We start from the raw sequence: 20,768 nt of genomic DNA, 5'->3' as shown, positions 1-20,768 counted from the left end.
GAAGAGAAGGGTTTATTTAAGCTACATCAAAGTAAGAGATGAAGAAACTTTTATCTATCATGATTTATATTTCCACTTCCCTTATACACGCAACTTACAGAGCACAGGGAAAGCTATGCTAAAGGAGGACATTATCTTAGGGAACACTTTCTTTATAGACCTGATATCAATCCCAAAGGTACTGAACACAATTCAGTGTTTATTTTTATTAGACTCATATCGCCAGTTTGTTCCATATTAATAGTGTTCAGTTAAGACAGGATTCACTCGAACATTTACTTGGTTACAGCATGTATTTTCCAGAATGAGTGGCTTTTAATACAACTATTGTTGAGGAAGAATCGACCATGAACCATTGAACTCTCCCTCCATGAGTCTCAAGCTGCTTATATAAATTCTGAAATTAGCAGTGCCAGCTCGCTACTGAGCAGTACTGGTCCATTCCTTCAAATTACTTACTGAGAATTTTGAGCAGTAAACTTTTCCTACCTGAATATATACCTATACCAGAAAACACTTATAGTGTATACTTGTAAAGGCAGAGATGTTTTTGGTAGTACAGGTGTTGCCAGATCCCTTGCTGCAATGCACTTTGCCATCAATTTTTTTCATACCAATCTAACCCTATTTGCACTGGGGCTTCTGCCAACTTAGCTATGCAAGTAACAATAAAAAGTTAATTTTCAGCTTGAAATTTTTTGTGAATATGCAGCTTTTAAAAGTAGATAAAATATGCAAACCAGACAAAGGGTGTACAATACCTAGTAGGTAAGGATGCTACAGAATTTTCATTGTTTGCAATTCACAGAACTCTGAGGTGTTGCTCATGTGGCTCTTTGATTCATTTACAAGCAGTAACCTGAAATTCGTGGTAATATAAGTTGGTTTTCACCCTGTTCAATACTATTTTCTCCTTTTAATTAGAAAATAAAATTCACCTGGGGCAGGTCAAAAAGAAAGACTTAAGATTAAGATTGTCTTAATAATGTCTTTCCAGGAAATTAGACTGCAGTTTATCTAGGAGAAACAAGCAGAAACTTATGTTCTATCTCAAACACCAAGCACGTGACCTTTTAAGGTATATAATTATACACTTCTGTTTGTGACATACTGTTTCTCTTGTTTTCCATAGGTACAAAAACAACGTGCCCATCAATGTACAGACTCACCCTGGCAAGTATATCATTGAAAGTCGATATGGGCTGCACTCACTGGAAATTACCACGTAAGGGAATACTAGATAGTTTAACAAACAGCTTAAGCTGAAATGTTGCTATAGGTTGAGACCTGCAAAATGTGAACATGTCTCTTGGGGATGTAAGACATATCAAGTTTGTACAGCTGAGGTAAATGCTGTCTACTTGATGTTGAAGCAGTTCTGGTTTTCCTCAGTACAGGATATGCAATATACCTGCATAATTTATCTGGATTATTATTCTATTTATGGCTGAGTCAGAAACATGTGGGACATTTGTGATTACTTTTTCCATTTGTCTGCTGCATGAGTACAGTTAAACATAAGAAAAATCTAGTTCGGGGTAAAAACATGCGAGTTAACTGTTTTTCAAATATAGCAAAGTTCCTGGTTCTTACTGAAATAAGAAACAGAAATGAGATGTCCTCACTTACACACAAGAAAGATCTTTAAGAGTACTCATCCTCCAAATGGGAAATTTTTGCAGTCACTTCACATTAAAAAACATTGAAAACATGAGATCTAATCACCTAATTTGACCATCAGCAACAATTTAGATTTGACAATTTAGATACTGGTAGGCGCCCTTTGAAAATATTTTATGATATCTACCATTTCTAAAGCTTCCACATTATGCATCTCCCCATAGGAGACTGTAAATTAGAGGTAACTTAGAGATAACTTAGATAAATATTGTCAGAGATTTTTTCCTACTTCCATTGTATTCTTAATTTCAAATATGCAAGTGCTATTTGAAAACAGACATGTGTGTGTATTTTAAACATTGGGGTTTTAACATTGAGAAAAACTTAATGGCTACAATCAGTCCAGTGTCCGGTGTATCCGTCTCCCAAGCTTTTTCTTATTTACAAATTATACGCAGATTTCTGAGGTTTTGGGGTTTTTTTTGATCTAAAACATAGGAGACTGTATGCCAAGGAGTAAAGGGGTGCCATGCCTAATAATTTCTATCATTTCAGATGTGATTTTGATGACACTGCTCAGTATCGGGCCTCTGCTATGAACGTAAAAGGAGAAATTTCGGCTTATGCTTCCCTTGTGGTAAAGAGTAGGTTTGCAAAATATTTCCTTTTGTGGTTTTGGATTTTGTTTTTTTGTTTGTTTGTTGGTTTTTTTAAGATACACATTAACAATTTCATTTTTGTGGCTCCGAGAGCCTTTACGTCTTGGTGATAGTGACTGCTCTTTTTCTGTCTAGGGTACAAAGGAGACATTGATGCAAGTCTTTTGCATGCCGGAACTGTTTCCATGCCTCTGGGCCGTAAGTTGCAATATTATGTTTGTTTGACACATCCATTTACAGTTGTGACATCATGACAAGAGACTAAGCAGAATATTTTGTAGCATTATTTAAAAAGGAAGCAGATCTGATTTACAAAGGCAGTGAGCTCTACAATTTCAGGTGATGTTAGCTTCACCCATAGGGGAAAATGGCATTGCTTTTTGGATCTCTGGCTATTTGCTTATATAAGAAACATCCTTTTAATATTGCCCTTGGCTGTGGGATAAAATCTGTCATGGAGAGAAACACTTCATCTCTTGCAAAACATGGTCTGGAAAAAACCTAGGGGGTGCATGTGTGTAAGTAGAGTAGCTGACTTAATAGTTCTTGTGTGCTGCTATGCGATTCCATGCATTGCGAAAATGCGTAGAAAAGATCAAATAGCCAGAATCCAATTTGAATATTTTGGATATATCAAGGTCAAAATTGTAGTTTGTTTTTCCCAGAACCCTCACATTTTGAAGTGATTTACAGTATTGCATAGATAATTCCATGATGAGAAATGGTAAGACAATCCACCCACACATGCGATATGTGTGAAGTACCCTAGGGCTCCAGTGCATGGAAGGACAGCTGAGACTTATTGACATTTCTTTTATTGTAGCAGCACAAATAGAATGATGCATATGCTGAAAAGGCATACTAGATGTCATTTATATAGTGAAGCTGTGAAATAATAGAAACAAGATTATGCACCACATTACAAAATGCAAGGCCACAAGTTTCTAATATAATTTGGGATTTATCACTTGGTAATGGGAAAGGAATATGATGACCTGCATATATTCATTGAGGAAACTGTGACCCTACGTTTTGTCAGCTGAGCTGTTTTCAAAAGAAATATGGAAGCCCCTGTGACATGTACATGCAGCACAAGTGTAAGGCACTTAGGATATTCTGTCTGGAATACTGCATAACTCAGGTCACACATCAGAAAAGATAAATTCAGAAGCAGGTACAGAAATAGGCTACTTGAATGCCCGGGTAGGTCGTTTTATATTAAGTGCCCCCTTTCCCCCCAAGGCTTATTTAACTTATAAAAATGAAGATTGAGTGGACACATGACTGCCCTTACTGCCTTTAACTTAAGAGTTAAAACAGAGAAAGAAAAGAGCCATATAAGCTAAAGATCAGCTTGACCTTCTATTTATTGTCATTAATCACAAATAGAAGTCTGTTTAAGTTATAAAACAAGCATTATGATAAAATTATAAAATGCTGGATCTGAAATTTTGGAAATTCTGGAATGAAATTCTGCAGGAGCCTCTCCCTGATATAATGAACTAGCTGTAAGAACTAGAGTTATATGACTAAAGAAATATTTGATTCTCTGTCATAGTAAGGTGTTGCATTATTTGACACTGCAATTACCTCTGAATATGATGGCTGAATATATATTGTTTCTATTTATATATTAAACTTTACCTCAGCTTGTGTTCATAATCATTGGGTACTTTTACTTACTACTCTCATCACAAGAGGAAAGAAAAAGTAAACAGCCAGATTTTTTTTCCCTCATCCAGTTGGTGTTAGCCCTCATGGCTATGCTTCCAGGTTTGAAATCAGCTTTGTCGACAAGTTTGACGTAGCCTTTGGGAGAGAAGGTGAGACAATGAGTCTGGGCTGCACAGTTGTCATCAATCCTGACATCAAGCGCTTCAAACCAGACATCGAATGGTACAGAAATGGTGAGAATGTTTGACAATAAGAAATATGAACTTCTTTCACGTAAATCTTTACTTATTTCAACACAAGTGAATGTTATGATTTGGTCATCACTTTCTCAGATTTCTGAACAGTAATATCTTCTCTTTTTCAATTAATTTTTTTTTTTAAATTAGTATTTTGAAATGGTACCACAATTAGAAAACAGACAAAGCACGTGAAAACATCTTCTAGGGATTTTTTCTTTCTTAAAAAAAAATTAAATTAGAAGCGTTTCAATCAGCACCAACATATATGTAGCCCATCTACATAGCCCACATAGCTTTTACTATTTATTTATATGATAACACATTTCTTAAGTAGTTGCACAAATGTGTTGTGCAAGAGCTGATAAAAAGCTGTTGCTCTCTGAAGTTACAATTTGAAAATGAAGACAAAATTGGCATGAAAGCAGAATTAACTGTAATTTATGATTGTCTTCAAAGACAAATTTGCATAAGAATGGTCTCTTGTGTGTTTCCAATATATCTACTCTGCATATTCAGAATCTATTCCTCAGTAGATCCAACTAGTTTTCATCATGACATTCTCTAATTTCTAGGTGTTCTTATTACACCATCCAAATGGGTCCAGATGCATTGGAGCGGGGAGCGAGCTTCATTAACACTGACTCATGCAAACAAGGAAGATGAAGGTCTATACACTCTACGAGTGGTGATGGGAGACTACTATGAAGAGTACAGTAGTTATGTCTTTGTTCGAGGTAGGATATTGTGTTGTGAACAACAGTCACTATAGAAATGAGGAAAATGCTGACAAAATCAGTCTAAGCCATTTTAGGTCCTTTTTTTTCCAATAAGATGAGAATAATTCTTTTCTATTAATAGATTCTAGCAACATAGCTTCCAATTGTTATTTTGAAAAACTGAAGGCACACTTCAAGCTTTGATGTCACGTGCTAGAAGACTTCTAAAGCACATTGGCATTCTGAGGAGGAAATTTAGGATATTGATGTAACTTCACTACTCTTTCTTATTTTCAGGCTATGACTGAACACAAGTCATAAAGAGGAAAAATCTACATAAAAACTTAAAAATGTATTTTTATAACCACCTCACTGCTAGCCAAACTGCACTGTTTTTTTGATCAAGCTTTTGTGCACCATTTGAGGGGTTCTCTCTAATGCACAATCATAGAAACTTAGAATTGTCTGGGTTGGAAGGGACCTTTCAGATCGTCGATTCCAACCACCAACCTAACACAATGCAGGAAAAAATACAGTGGAAGGGAAACACAAAGGTCTACATCTGGGGAAGTATAACGTTATGCACCAGTACAGGCTTGGGGGCTGACTGGCTGGAAAGCCACTTTTCAGAAAAGACTCTGAAGGTCCTGGTGGACACCAAGGTGAACATGAAACAGCAATGTGCCCTTGTAGCAAAGAAGGACAGTGCCACCCTGGGCTGCATTAGGAAGAGCATTGCCAGCAGGTTGAGGAGTTGATCCTTCCCCTCTATTGAGTGCTGGTGAAACTCGTGGAGTGCTGGGTCCAGTCCTGGACTCCCCAGTACAAGACAGACATGGAGTCATTAGAGTGAGTCTAGCGAAGGTGATTAAGGGTTTGGAACATCTCTCATGTGAAGAAAGGCTGAGAGAGGTGGAGCTGCTTAGCCTGGAGAAGAGAAGACATAGGGGGAGTTTATCCACGTATATAAATACCTGATGGAGAGGAGTAAAGACAGGTTCTTTTCAGTAGCACCCAGTGCCAGGACAAGAAGCAATGGACACTGATTAAAATACAGGAAAACTCATTTAAACATAAGAAACACTTTTTTTTTACTGTAAAGGTGGTTGAACACTGGAATAGGTTACCTAGACAGGCTGCGGAGTCTCCATCCTGAAAGATATCCTAAACCTGATTTGACATAATCCCAGGCAACCACCTTTATATGACCCTGCTTTGAGCCGGGGGTTGGATTAGGTGATTTCTGGAATTGTCTGCCAATCTTGACCATTCTGTGATTCTCTAAAGTAAAGCAGCAAAGTGTAGAATTAAAATATAATTTCTCTGGGTGGTGTTTGCTATTCTAATAGAATTCCTTGAATTTCTATTAGAGATAGATTTCTTTAAAAGGAGCCATGGCTATCAGGTTGCATGCTGATTCTATATCTGTCCCAGCTGCTAAAAGCAGCTGAAGCATGAAATGCTAATTCAAAAGGCTCTGGAAATTCTTGGCTCTAAGCCCATGCCCAGAATGGCACTGTGTTGCCAAGTCTAGAAGAGCTGTGTGAGATAACAGCCTGCCCAGAAAATATGACTGAAGCAGATGTTTTCATCACCTGAAGAAAGAGTCTACTGAAATGAGCATGTGGGACGAGGAATAGGGTCTTGTCTTTCTTGCTGTGTTTTAAATTGTGCTGCCATATAAATAAATGATCACCCTCGTTCCTGTTACGTCTTCTAGCAACGCGGGTATGACCTGACTGTGAACCCACTACCCCTTTCACCAGAGTATCTTACTAGCCAATCAGTGTGTTTGCCAAATTCTAATTAGATTAATTATGTTCTACATTCCTACTTAAATGGTCTCCACAGTCTCAGTTGGCTAGCATATTCCTCCCTGCTCCTCCGAAATTGTAAGCAAATTTGTTATAAATGGCTAGCTACAGTATTTAAGCACAAGTATTTCTCTTTCTGTGTCATGTGTAGAAACCCCTGGTATTGGTGGAGGTGAGCGATGCACTAATCAGGCTCTCAATGTTAGCTCTTTAGACGGGCTTTGAGAGCCTGTGTGACTCTTCTGCCATGGCTACAGGTCAGCACTTGTCAGCAAGCCATCAGGGATGAAATTCTAGCCTCCCTGAGGCTGATCAGCAATCTTGGTTGCCCCAGCTATTTCCCAGACTGCCTTGGAAAGAAACTGTGGTGTCTCATGTTAGTCAAGGAGTAAATATGGACAATTAAAGCCTTTTGTACAGAGATTGCCGAAGACATATTGTTATTACTCTTAATGTTCTCATTATTTTGTTCTGCTAACTGGATTGCTTACTCTGTATGTTATCGCTTTTAAAAATGTATCGAGTTAGCTGTAATTAGAACCTGAACTCAGTAACTTTGGCACAGCTTCAAAAGCTCCATGCAATGCTACTCTGCCTATAAGAGAAGACACAGTGTAAGGTGTGGGGTTTTTTCCTGAAGAGTACTTTTTTACTTAATGAAGCATGTTAAATACTCTGACGAGGCATTTTTTTCTGAAAGCTAGAAGCATAAAAAATAGAGATTACTGTATATTGTAATACAAAATCCTGTAGTGCCTTGAAAAATCAAACCTTTTTAAGAAGTCTGGGTTTTAGATGGAATGTATGAATAATATCTATTATCAAAATATTTTTTTCTTCAGGTATATATGTCTTTCTTATCTAAGTCTGGTCTTCTTTTGAAGTAGCAGGCTTGAAAAATGCTACATGTAATTGTACAAATAGATGTTATTCTGCAGAGAAACGACCTCTCTTCTTGGAAAGTCTTTCATATGATCTTCCTGCAAAGGTTATTTTTCTCTACATGAAAACAACCCCATCTCACAAATCAGACTCTGTCTGTGTAAATAGTAAAATTCCCCAGTGCCCAGCACTGTGCTCTGTTTTTTTAAAGCTTTAGATAAGATATGTCCAGAAGCTGATGCTGGAGTCAAGGCCCTTTGACACCAGCAGTCTCAGATTTGTGATAAACACTTGAAAGGAACAATATGCTCATCCTTATGAAGGTTATATTCCGCAATGATAATGAATGTGTAATATAATTAAACTTCAAAAGGTTTTGATACCATTGGAGTTCATAGCTAACCAAAAACAAACAAGGAAGGACTATGTGTGGAGATAAGATATTTAATTCAGTGTTATATATCCAATGGGTGAATACTTTTGATTGAGCTATTGCCTGGCTGTAAGGCAAGATATCAGCCTCTTCTCCTAAGTAGAATAGCAGGTAAATATATAGTCTGCCAGGTTTTTAGTTTAGCTATGTCTCTCGCAGCTACCTAACCAGAATGCATGTTACTAATTTTATTTAAAATGCCTAGGTGAATCACAATTACAGTATGCTGTAACATATTAAGCATTTGTAAATGTGGCAAAGAGGAAACCAAAACCTAGAAAAACACTGGCAATATAAAAACAAATACTTTTTGAGGCCAGTAGTGGAATTTCTTTTTTTGGCTCAGTAGGAACAGAGTTCTGTCCTTAAAGACTAATAATTGTGAAAGAACTGTGGTTCACATTTGGAAATCCTCATAGATGCTGATGCTGAAATCCCCGGAGCCCCTGGCGCACCACTGGATGTGCAGTGCTTAGATGCCAACAAAGATTATGTCATTGTCTCCTGGAAGCAGCCCGCTGTCGATGGAGGAAACCCCATCCTCGGATATTTCATTGACAGGTCAGTGAGCACGCTGGACTGGAGAATCTGTATTGCTGCTCATGCTAACTAAAAGCACACTGAAGAGCATGAGATAAAATGGTCATTGTTATTTTTATTCTTGTTCCTGGCCAGAAGAGAATGACTTTTTTTGTTTTAGATTGGCTGGGCCTGATCTAATTTTCATGGAAATAATTACATCCCGCTTCATTTAACTACATACAAAGGATTCTGTGAGACACTGCGCAGCTCAGCCCTCGCTGCTTCCCATAAGGCTTGAGGGGCCTCGGGACTTTGCAGTTTGGTAGCTCACAAGATCAGCTCCTTCATTGGGCAGCTGTGGCTCCTTCTGCCTCAGTGTTCTCCTCCCATGTTCCAAATAGCTAACATCTACCAGAAAGCAAAATATTATCTCAAAGGCAGTTGAACTTCTTTTATGTGCTGTTGTTTTCCAACCTCTTAGACTTGTAACCTTCATGCAGATCACACTTATGTGTTTTTCTTTGCAACGATAAGAGTTGGAAATAATTTTTAAAAATATGAACACTGAATGTGTCACACTGTGGCAGAACTCCAGAACCTCAGGATTCAAGAAATTCAGTCAGCATTTTGAGGTGTGCAATGAAGTTCTCGGAGCTGGTAATATTTGTTCGAATTTCAGTAACAGAATACACCATCAGTAATATGGAGATCCCGTGGGCTTATTCAGATGCATGTAAAAAAACCCCAAACATCGGGTATGTATATGTATATGCAAACCCACTATATTATGCCATGGTATATACATAAGTGATATATGTCTGAAAAGAAGACATTGCTTTGTGAAACAAATCTAACATCAGTACATCCAATTCAAATATAGTGTTACTGGGTTGATAATTTATGAGTGTCAGTTGCTGCTGTAACTAGATAGCACTACGTTAAAGAGCTAAGCTATAGCTCTTTAACGTTCATTGAAAAATCCTAAACAAAAGACAGAACTAGACTCTGAAAAATAATATCTCATTTTAAGACTAGGCTATTGAGGGATGTCAGCATTGAAAGCAACTGCAAGACAAATGGCATTTTGCTTTTTCTCTCGTGTTCACCTCCTTTATTCTACATGTGCTCCTAAATTCAAAGCTGTGTTACTGCTCTCCTGTATTTGATCCCACTGAAGGTATTTAGGCACCCAAATATTCAGTCAGGGTAGCCCCTAACTGCCTCACAGGGTGAGCAGGTCACCCGAGGCAGCAGGACCAGTCTGTGCTAATGCTAGAAGCAAAGCTCGAGCATCCTTTGCCCCACGCAGAAACCAGAACCACAAAACCACCCAGAGTGAGACGGTAACAATTCCCAGAAAAGAGAGGCTTGTCTCTACCAAGAAATCTGGGCAGGCACCATAACATTCAGTTCAGCAGATATCTCACAGTAGATGTCTCGCAGAAGTCTTTCCCTAACTGCTAGTTCATTGACCATCTTGCTGGATACTGGGAAGCCTTCCCTGCAGGCTCCTCCTGGCTCGCTGCGCCGAAGTCGCCCTGGTCCCTCCCTGCTGCTGGTTATCTCTTCCTTCTGCCAGAAACCAGCCTCCTGCCAGGTGTGAGGCTCCGCAGTGGTGGGACCAGCACCACCACTGGGTCCTGTCATTGCAGTGGCTGCAACCACCGCATCACAGGCTCCCTTGGCAGCCCCAGTGGTGTTTGAAGCAGGGTCCAGCTGAGTGCCCGACTGTAACCCTGTTCACAGCTATCTGTGTGCTGGGCTGGTCACAGAACTCACAACGGAGTCCCATGAAGCCCATCATTTTGCAGGATGTCCAGTGGAGCACTGTGCATGAAAGATGAACTAATCACCTTCTGGCAACTGCAAAAGATACACGTATTTCATGTCCCTTCAAGTATCCTAAAGCTGACTCTCCGGAGCATACTCGGGAGGGTTTAGACAGTGAAGTGAGCTCTGCTCATGCCCCTTCCTCAGTTCCGGAAAGAAGGGGTGCAGCTGTGAGGGATTTAGTGCGTGCCCAGATGGTGCTTCAGCCCTGACCCCTTGGTGCAGCTGCTTTGATGTTATCCAGTATAAAACGCTGCTGACGAAACTGGTATGGACCAGCCAATGAACACGAACAGATGGTGAAGTTCAAAAAAGGGGTGGGTGCCCTGAGTTTGCATTTTTCCCTTCCCAGCACTGCTCTTGCTGTTTGTATTTTTCAGGTGTGAGGTTGGCACCACCCACTGGACCCAGTGCAACGAGACTCCCGTGAAGTTTGCTCGTTTTCCTGTCACTGGTCTGATTGAAGGCCGTTCCTACATTTTCCGAGTCCGAGCTGTGAACAAAGCTGGTATTAGCCTACCGTCCCGGGTGTCGGAGCCCGTGGCTGCTCTGGATCCTGCTGACAGAGCCAGGCTTAGAAGTAAGATGGGCTTTTTGCAGGTTGCCTGAAAAGTTTAAGAAGTCACAACTCATTAAAAAAAAAATATAATAATGACTATCTACTCATAAGCCTTCGAAAACCCACTAGAGGGAGCAATGCAAAAACAAAATACTCTTTGGAGACTGCTTTGCCAAGAGGAAATCATCTCAGTGCTCTTTGCACAAAATGCTCTGTCTGCTCAAATGGCTGGCTGTGGTGCTATGCTCTGAACTTGCAGGAAGGGAGGAAAAGGCACAGGAGAGCTAATTGCCTGAAGAGACTTGCATTTGTTCAGCTGACAAAAAAGCTGATCAGACCCTATGAATAGTCTCTCTCTGTGCCACAGACAAGGGTGGCTGATTCTGTGCTCATGTGATGATCAAAGTCTTGCAGTAACATCAGCACAATAGCAGGGTAGCCCAATAGATAACTGATCCCAAGCTCTCTGCTTTAAAGTTAACATTTTACAAGTGAAGGATATTTTTCCTGTAGCCTGGCAATTTCCCAGAAATTTTGCTTCCAAATCCACCTCTCTACCTGTATGCTGAAATCATATTCCTAAAATCCAGTTATTTCTGCTTGTTTGTGAAGTTTTACTGTTTAAAATGGTCCAGTGTGAAGGCGTTTTGCATGCAAAGCTACAGGGTGCCCACAGTCCCAGCTTGTATGTCTTACTGTATATCATGCTGCAAGCTACCGACTGCAGTCAGATGATCACGGTTCCCATTCAAAATAAAAACAAAAGGCCGGAGGAAGGAGGTTTGGCACCACCAAGAAACATTGTGCTCAGACAGACGTGTGAAACTTGAAGCATAGGGGAGGCTCTTCTTTTCACTGGGAAGTGTGGAAGCTGTCTCAGGAGAGGAAGTCTGGTCTTGGAGGCCTATTCCCATTACGTCTCCTCCTCTTTTCTCACCACCCGCTCCCGCTCTGCTTGCATTTCCAAAACAGATCAGCCAACGTAAGGTAAAGCACATGGAGGTGGAGAATAGCATTTTCAAAAATTATCTCTGAAAGTGTACTGACCTGCTTAATAGCTCAATGCATAACTGCAATAATACGATAACATAAAGGCGCTGAGAGAGCCACCCAAGTCATATCAAGCGGATATGTTGAGTCAGGCTGAGCAGTTTCTGTTTGTGATTGTGACCCATGATTTGAAAGCTCGTAATGTGAGGGAAAGTGCTTAAAAAGAGACAAAGAGCAGCCTGCAGGAATTTGGCTGTTCTTTGAATTAGTGAGCTGTTACACCAAATGAATAGAATATGGAAAACAAAGTTGAAGTTAATTCTCTGAAAATGATGAGCTCAGTGAGCCAAATACCTCTGCTTGTCACCTAGGCGACTTCAGTGACATTTCAGGAAGGAATAGATGTTTCAGTGGCTTAAATTTTCTAGCTATATTGATTGCTTAGCTGCTCTCAATAGAATCATAGAATCATAGAATCATCCAGGTTGGAAGAGACCCTTGGGATCATCGAGTCCAACCATCTACCCTACACTACAAAGTTCTCCCCTATACCATATCCCCCAACACCACATCTAAACGTCTCTTAAACACATCCCGGGATGGTGACTCAACCACCTCCCTGGGCAGCCTATTCCAATGCCCGACCACTCTTTCTGTGAAAAATTCTTTCCTAATGTTCAGTCTAAAATATTCAAGCTGGTCAGCCTACAACTAGCTTGGGTAACTAGCTTGCTACATGAGCAACGGTCACAGCAGTAACCAAACATGGAGCTCACATGAATCTTGCAAATTTTAGTTTTGAACCACAAAAAAGTCAGTTTTCTCATTATTTCAAAAGTTCTGGAGTCTCCCATTTCCATGATACCTCTGACATTTGTTTCAGGTCACCCTTCTGCTCCCTGGACTGGACAGATTATTGTCACTGAGGAAGAACCTGCAGGTAAACACAGCCCTTTTGCCTACAAAAGTCTAATGTGAAGCTGGGTGAGTAATTAAGAAAACTCCCAGTGAGTTCAGTGGACTTTGGCACGCAGCCAAAGTTCGCGGTTCTGAGAGTCACTTGACCTTGAATAACTCCCAACTTGGTTGTCGAGGTGAGGTTTCATTATTCAGGAACTAACAAATAAACATAATTAGAATTTAAAGAAGGACATTTAAAACCAGTATTTCGATGAATTTTAATTCAGCATTTTAAAAAAAATATCAGGTGCAAAGGTATATTAATACTGCTTCTGTATTTTAATTATGGAACTAATTCTGATACAAACTTGAAGGAATTAAATCGCAATTCCCTTTCCTATTCTTCTCCCCTGTTCTTTAGAGGGTGTTGTTCCTGGTCCACCTACAGACCTCCAAGTTATTGAAGCCACCAAGAACTATGTTGTGCTTAGCTGGAAACCTCCTGGACAGCGGGGCCACGAGGGTATCATGTACTTTGTAGAAAAGGTAAAATTGGATAAAATCAGCATCATGTTGTGATAATCTTTTACATTTGTTTTGCCATCTCTTCTGGACTTCTAGTTAACTTTCATTTCCACCTGAGACTTTCAAACTGGGGCCAGGACTAGAACTTGTATACTTCATCAAGATAACTGTTACTGTAAATTAAGATAAACTAGGAAGAAAACAAAATGGGAAATAGGAAAGTAGATGCAGAATGTGCCACACGCTGTAATATCCTTTTATGAACAGTGTCATTGACCTACCCTGGAGTAGACAGGCTGACAAGCTCCCTCTATAATGAGAAAGCACAGAGCAAAGGCATGTGTTGATATATATATATTTAAATATACACACACATATATATAAAATTAAATTTGTATAAATGAAGCTTGTCTGGTGGGACAGATTGTTAACATTTTGGATGAAGGCATTCTGCAAGAGTTTCTTGGCATCAGGACTTTCTCCTCCAGCTGTCTTTTCATATTTATCCTCTACATTAACTTTCCATTTGCTTCACCAACTCAACAAAGATGACAAAATTTCTTTTCTAGAACAGAATCAGTTTTAATTTCAGTGTCCTGCTTTTCTGAGATGTATTTTGCATGGCTGCTAGCCTAGAAAATTCTTCACGCCATCACCCTTTTTACTTCTATCTCATGGCTCACAAACTTTTTTATCAATGCTTTTCCCTGTCAGTCTAGAGGTGTCATCATGGGAGACATAAATATCTTCCCATTATGTGTTTTTCATCTCTCTTATAAAATCTGGTCTAAATAAATGAGTTTCACTTAGCAACAGACTTAGAGAGGATGAATATATGAATTTTGAGTTTCCATATAAGTAAGCTTTTTAATAACCTATTGCATACTGATTACTGAGCACTAATGTCACATAGTCAGGTAATATTTTCTTGAGAATTTGAAATCCCTCAGAAACCAGGGCCCATTACTTGGAATTTTCTTTGATGTAAATCACAGGCAAAAATTAATCACTAATATTAATGGTATACATGATCATGGCATGTAGAGTTTCTAGCCACAGAAATAAAAACAATTCACAAACTAATTGCACATGTTAACTTTTTCTGGAAAATTAAGGTCAGATCCTGAATAACTCTTGAATCCACCCCAAAAATACTCTCCAGAATGGCACAAGAGCATCTAAAAGCAATGTGGTAGTGTTAGAGTTTTGTTATTTGGAAGATGTTGAATGTCTGCAGAACTTATTTTGAAAGTGGTCCAGAAATGGATGCAGTTAATAATAACATCACTTCCTTGTGGTTTTGAGGAGTTTAGCTTTGATATATTAAAACCAGTAGCTTTTACATTAGTTTTCTGGAGTAGGTGGACATCTGGCAGATTCATAAGCTTTGAAATACACTCATTCTGAGGAAAGGCCCAAAGGAGGAATGTGAGTCCCTGTTCTTCACAGTAGACATGCATTTGGTGGTCCAGGTAGAAAGTCTTGTCGGGTTAGATGCTCAGCTTTCAGAGACTTTTGCTCCAAATGCAGTTTCTGGGTTTGACTGCAGTGCATTGCTGGCACAGAGGACTGGCAAAGGGTGAACACCGAGATCCCTGTGAAGTCTCCTCGCTTTGCAGTTTTTGATTTGGCTGAAGGCAAATCCTACTGCTTCCGAGTTCGCTGTTGCAATTCAGCTGGAATTGGTGAGCCTTCAGAAGCAACTGAAGCCACTGTGGTGGACGACAAACTTGGTAAGTGTGTGGTCATATGTATTAAATTACCTCTATGGTATCTTTTCAGTTTATGATATAATTGTTTTGTCTGAAGACAGACAGCTGCCCAGTAAATAATTCAAGTATGAAGAGTAGTCAGTGATTTATTCCCTCTAGCTAAAATAATTTTGGTTTGGGTTGTTGAACCTTTAATGTATAGTCAAATGACAGATGCAAACCAAGGGAATTAAGCTGCAAATAGCGATGCCAAGAATTGCAAAGGCTGCAAATAGTGAAATAAAATGAAAACTCAAGGAAGTACAAAAATGTTTTATTTTACTTAGAGTCTTTATTGAAAATAAGCCCAGACATCAGCGGAGTTTAACCTTCCTTGTTTGCCAAATTAAACAAAAGTGAAGAATTTAATATTTACATGAATGCAGAGACTATTTCCACTGGAAGAAAAGCCAAGATGTTCACCACAGTAAGGCATCAGTAGCTATGTCTACATTAGCAATTTGTTTCCAAACAGCAATGCAGATTTGTATCCAGTTCCCAGATTGTCTCTGTTTACTGCATATTGGTTGTATTCTCAGAGCAGTTTGATGCCCATGAACTTCATCCTCTAAGAAGAATAAAACAGCTGCTCTTGAAAAACACTTTAGATGCGTTTTGCTACTTAACAGGGGCATTTGTTTCTGACTTATTCTGTGAGCTGCACAAAATCACTCAGTGTGCACCTAACCCATTTTCCCTTTTAGAAAGCTCCAAATCACATCTCTGGTGCTGATATTCAGCATAAGGGAATAAACTAAATCTAATTTGAAGAAAATGCCCATAACCATAGGCAATGGAGACATGAGGAGCTTCACCATCAAAGGCTTGAACCTCCTGATCCTGTCCTGCTGTGCCAGATTACTTGATTGAAATCAGAGGAGCTTTGGGAGGCTAAATCTCTGTTAGTTGTGCTAATATAATCAAGAATAGAATGTCACTCAATTTATTTGTAAATTTTGACTGGTTGGTCCCTAGTTTCTTTCTGTTTCTCTCCCACAGATATTCCCAAACCTCCTGGGCGTATTATGCCAACTAGGAATACAGATACCTCAGTTGTTGTCACTTGGACAGAGCCCCCAGATGCCAAGGAACTGGTTGGGTACTACATTGAGTCAAGTGTAGTTGGATCTGGTCGTTGGGAACCATGCAACAACAATCCAGTGAAAGGCACAAGGTAATGGTTTTTAAAGCATGGAAATTATGGTCACCGGTTTTTGATTTACTGGGTACATGTGCTTTCCAGCCATTAGCAGTAGTGGAGTTAATGGCTCTGTGGTAGCCAGCAGGCTGGAATCACTCTTGCAGGTGAAATTCATAAGAAGTTATAAAAACATATTTCAAAATGTAATTCTTGTCCAAAAGGAATTTATAATCAAACTTACATTAGAAACAATTAGTCAAGGGGGAGAAAGCATGGACATTACTAGTGAAGAAAAGAGAAGCAGCTCACTAGTTTCAGCTATTGTACAACCTATCAGTTTGATGAAAAACAGTACAGCAAGGAATGACTGAAGTTACAAATGTGGAAAACTAAACTGCTCAATGTTTGGAAGCAAAGTCCTTTGTTTTGGAAGACTGCTGAAAATGTTTCTGGACAGTATCTCTAGAATGTCAGGAGGAAATGTGGACTATATCAGGCTAATGATATTACTTTCTAACTGCTCTCACTTGCAATTATCAAGATATTAATGAAAGCTCTTAAATATTGGGTATAAACTCACATCTCTTACCAACATGAAGCTCAGGCTCTAGTCAGAAAAAATAATCAAGATTTAAAACTTTGCAAGCTAAATCAGATTTGGTTTTGTTTGAATAAGGATGTAATCTTCAGAGTGTAAAGGAGTAATTGCAGAACTTGATCTCAAGTGGATTGATGTCAATCCAGAAGCAGTCCATGCTTGTTATGACTGATAATTCTTATGTGTAGTTGCTATCCATGACAACCCTTATTACAATAATTTTGATTTGTTTTCTGCATACATCCCAGTGAAAGCAAATGATTTGGAAAAGTCTGGTAGAATGGGTAGGGAAAATTCTCCTCTGAAAGTTTTTAGTCAGATTTTATTTTTCCCCCAAAATAAATTTTTTTTTTTGAAATACATTTTGTTTTACACATTATATTTGCTTCATACATCATTGCATGATGTCAGTGTTGGTAGTGCAAGACATGACACTATGAAGTAGAACAAAATAAAAGTAACATGAAATAAAATACACTTAAATTACCTATTAAAAAATAATGTTGTTTTAAATAAATGTTTAAATTTCCAAAACACAATTTTTCCAGAATAACTGATTCCTGTCTTGGGAAATTTTGTGTTTTCAGGGTGGACACAAGATAAAATTTATGAGGTTTTTAATGTGATCATTAGGTAATCCAGTAGAAAGACTATTCTAATAAAAGAGTTTGTCTGTTAGATTGTTGTTTCACATATAGAAGCAAGGAAGTGAAATAAAAAATCAGACACTTTTTTTTTTTAGCTCTTGTACAATGCCCTGTAATTTTTTTGAACACTGCAATTTTTCATCTATGATTGGAAGTGAATTATGGAAATGTCTGCTACTGGTGCCTTTTACTTATGTCATGAAGATATCCAATAAGCAAATATAGGCCTTATCTCTGCAGATCTTCACATTGTTTCTGTTAGGAAGTATGGATTTTATATTCTATCAGAAGTAAGGGAGACCCTCTGGTAACACAAGAACTTGTGTAGTCTTAAGAAGGAAAAATTGTTGGTAAACAGTACATCTAAAGAGTCATGGGTTCAGACATTATCTTTGTTGTGTGAATGAGGTACTTAGATACATTCTGCATTCTCTGAACTTCATTTAAGTGACTGGGCTCATGGTTTATCCTCAGTTTTCAGAAACTAGAATAAATTTTATGGAAGAAACACTTTCTTTTCCCTCTTAAGATTTTTATTTTCTTCGTAATAGTTTCTAAGTATTCCTTCACTGGTTTGTTTTAGATTCATTTGCCATGGGCTCGTAAATGGTGAGAAGTACATTTTTAGAGTCAGAGCTGTTAATGCAGCGGGACTCAGTGAATTTTCACAGGATTCGGAGCCTATAGAAGTGCAAGCAGCCATTGGTAAGCTATTTTCCATTGCTCTTTTCAATGGTGAATGTGGGATTTTTTGATTAAGTAAAGATGTTTTCAGCAACTATTTATAACTAATTGTTTTGTTTTATAATGCTATCCACAAATAATAATTTATCCATAGATTCTGTGGTCTCACAGCTATAGTTTCACAGTCACTGCACTCTTGTAGACTGTTCGCCTTCACCATCCAGTCTTCTTCAGGTGTTTCTTGTGAACCACTGTAAGAGAGCACTGACAAATTCACTCCATAGGTATCCTGGAAAATGGAATGTCGTTCTGATTCCGTAATGTGGTATTTATCACCTCTAACATACACCATCCTATATACAGTCAGTTGCTAAGAAATTTGTTTCCATACCTAAACCTAATAATCAGTGCAATGTTTTTTCTGTAAACCTTCTATAACCCTGTGTGTTCTCCCTTTGTTGATTAATTACTTCTGTTTGCCACTGCCTGAACTAATCCGTAAAGATTAATGAGATCATTGAGCTATAATAAATTGTATGTCTGCAACATCCTCACTCTTATTTGTATTAAAACTGCATACCTCACAACCTTACAGCAGAGAGATGTGGCTTTGGGCAAGTTTGTGAGGACATTTTGAAAAGATCAGAAATATGACTTGGGAGATCTAATACTAAAATAATTGTAGCAAATGAAGATTACTATTAACTTTCCACATTTCTTCTGCTCTGAAAAGTAGACATTATTAAAAGAACATTACTTGTAAGCAGGTTGAGAGGCACTCTGTGCATTTTAAATTTTAGTGAATTCAGGCTTAACATTTTGTGTGTAAAACCTATGATTTGTCATACTTTGGCTGTATTGTTCACTGCGCGCATTTCTTTCTTCTGTTGACTAAACGAAGAAAAAAGAATGTATTCTAATTCAAACTGTCTTTGCTGTTTTCTGGCAATTATAGGGGGAGGATTGCGTCATGGTGTGTGTCCTGAACTGAGTGGTAAAGCTGGTGGACTAACAGACTGCACTACCAGCTGGGAAGGCATGCATGAGTCCTCCCAGCCTATCTTTGACACAGATGCTTTGCTAAAATGCAATGCTAAATTTGATAGAGGCACTCTACCCAGTAGCTCTGACAAACTGGGCAGTACAGGAGACAATAATACGAGAGAAATGGTTAAGAACGGTGTCACATCTGCACCACAAAAAGTTGCTGTTAAGCAGGCAAGTAAGTCTCGACCCGGGGATCTTTTGACACTGGAAAAAGTGACAAAGAAGAAAGATATAGGTGAGAATTAATAAAATAAGTAGATTTCGCTGCTTTGGTACATCCACTTCAGACAGTTGTAACCTCTGCTCTTCTGCGCCACAAGTGACCGTGCTCTCCAGTGATGCATCTTCCTTCAGACCCATTAATTACGTGCTCAACTCTCCGCTAAGATCATTATGCATGTAATGGTATCAGAGACCACTTTATAAACTTAGTGGCTACTGAAGGTGAAGCACATAAATCCATTTACTAATTTAATAGCTTGTTTGACTACATATTAATGTATCCAAGGTACTGTATTATTTCTAAATCACTTTAGTAATTTGTTAGGAGTCTTGTTAGCTAGTCTCTGGGTTATGTATGTGTGAAGGAAACAAAATCTGATTATGATGGTAAGCATGAAAATCTGTGTTGTGTTAGGATATATGAAGATCCTTTGTGGATTTATGCCTAAGCTATAGCTTATCCTCTGAGACACAGTGCTAATGAATGTTGTGTTGTGTCTCCGACTGACAGCAATATGTAATGAGGAAAACCTATCAAGTTGAAGGCACGTGCACAAAATCACATTTTATGTTGTCAACACTTAGACACACATTATGCCTGAGAAATGTGGAGTTTAAATTTCATTTAAGTCCTGGTACCTGGACAGTGAATGGAATTCCTCCCCAGCCCTCTGAAGTGAGACTCGTAAGGCTTGTGCAAAACTCTGAATAGAAAATAAACTAGAGGCACCCAGGGCTAGCTGACACTGAGATAAAACATTAAAGACAAAAAGAAATGTATGTGATGTAGGATTAACATCAACAGTAGGACTTCAAGGTCACAAGTAGAGCTCTTCACTGGTGCATGAAATATTGGGTGTGGGCAAGCATTTCCCCACTAGGTATAGAAAAACCTTTACAAGAAAATGGGTTGGGATGAAGTTAATGATTTCTGTATTGTTAAAAAAATTTATTTTTTTTTAAAAAGAGGATTATGCAGCAAATTTTTTTAATTTAAGTTCCAGTAACAGACATGTTCTATTTCTGGTCAGTCTACAGTGCCTATGATAACACTTCCTTCCATTAAGGTAAGATCATGTAATGGGTGCAATGATAAAATTTGCACAGTGTATAAATTTAAAAGAAAAAAAGAAAAGAATGAACAGATAAACTGCATTCTGGGAAGGGAAGAATGTGGGTCTATCTAAAAAAAGGGACTACAACGAATATTGTATGTGTGAAAAAGAGTTTGCTTTCAGCAAAACAAAACAAATCATTGCATCTCCATTTTTTTTTTTTTTTTTTACTTTTCCTATAGTGTTAGTTTTAGTTCCTC

At 38.6% G+C, this 20,768-nt stretch overlaps 1 protein-coding gene across 2 annotated transcripts in view; it reads left to right on the top strand.

The window, feature by feature from the left end:
- Positions 1 to 20,768, top strand: part of MYOM1 (myomesin 1) — an 80,055-nt gene that overhangs the window by 22,808 nt on the left and 36,479 nt on the right. Inside the window, exons 6-18 of one of the 2 annotated variants that reach the window (XM_074146195.1) lie at positions 1,133 to 1,225; positions 2,176 to 2,264; positions 2,415 to 2,477; positions 4,022 to 4,186; positions 4,765 to 4,926; positions 8,457 to 8,598; positions 10,770 to 10,969; positions 12,822 to 12,878; positions 13,260 to 13,384; positions 14,913 to 15,096; positions 16,114 to 16,288; positions 18,084 to 18,205; positions 19,140 to 19,466. In XM_074146195.1, coding sequence (XP_074002296.1) covers positions 1,133 to 1,225; positions 2,176 to 2,264; positions 2,415 to 2,477; positions 4,022 to 4,186; positions 4,765 to 4,926; positions 8,457 to 8,598; positions 10,770 to 10,969; positions 12,822 to 12,878; positions 13,260 to 13,384; positions 14,913 to 15,096; positions 16,114 to 16,288; positions 18,084 to 18,205; positions 19,140 to 19,466 — 1,904 coding nt within the window. The remainder of the gene's footprint in view (positions 1 to 1,132; positions 1,226 to 2,175; positions 2,265 to 2,414; positions 2,478 to 4,021; positions 4,187 to 4,764; positions 4,927 to 8,456; positions 8,599 to 10,769; positions 10,970 to 12,821; positions 12,879 to 13,259; positions 13,385 to 14,912; positions 15,097 to 16,113; positions 16,289 to 18,083; positions 18,206 to 19,139; positions 19,467 to 20,768) is intronic. The other variant, XM_074146196.1, reaches the window with a different exon arrangement.

Source organism: Numenius arquata, chromosome 4 (genome assembly GCF_964106895.1).
Source record: "Numenius arquata chromosome 4, bNumArq3.hap1.1, whole genome shotgun sequence".
NCBI lineage: Eukaryota > Metazoa > Chordata > Aves > Charadriiformes > Scolopacidae > Numenius > Numenius arquata.
This window is presented reverse-complemented; position numbering and strand designations above follow the sequence as displayed.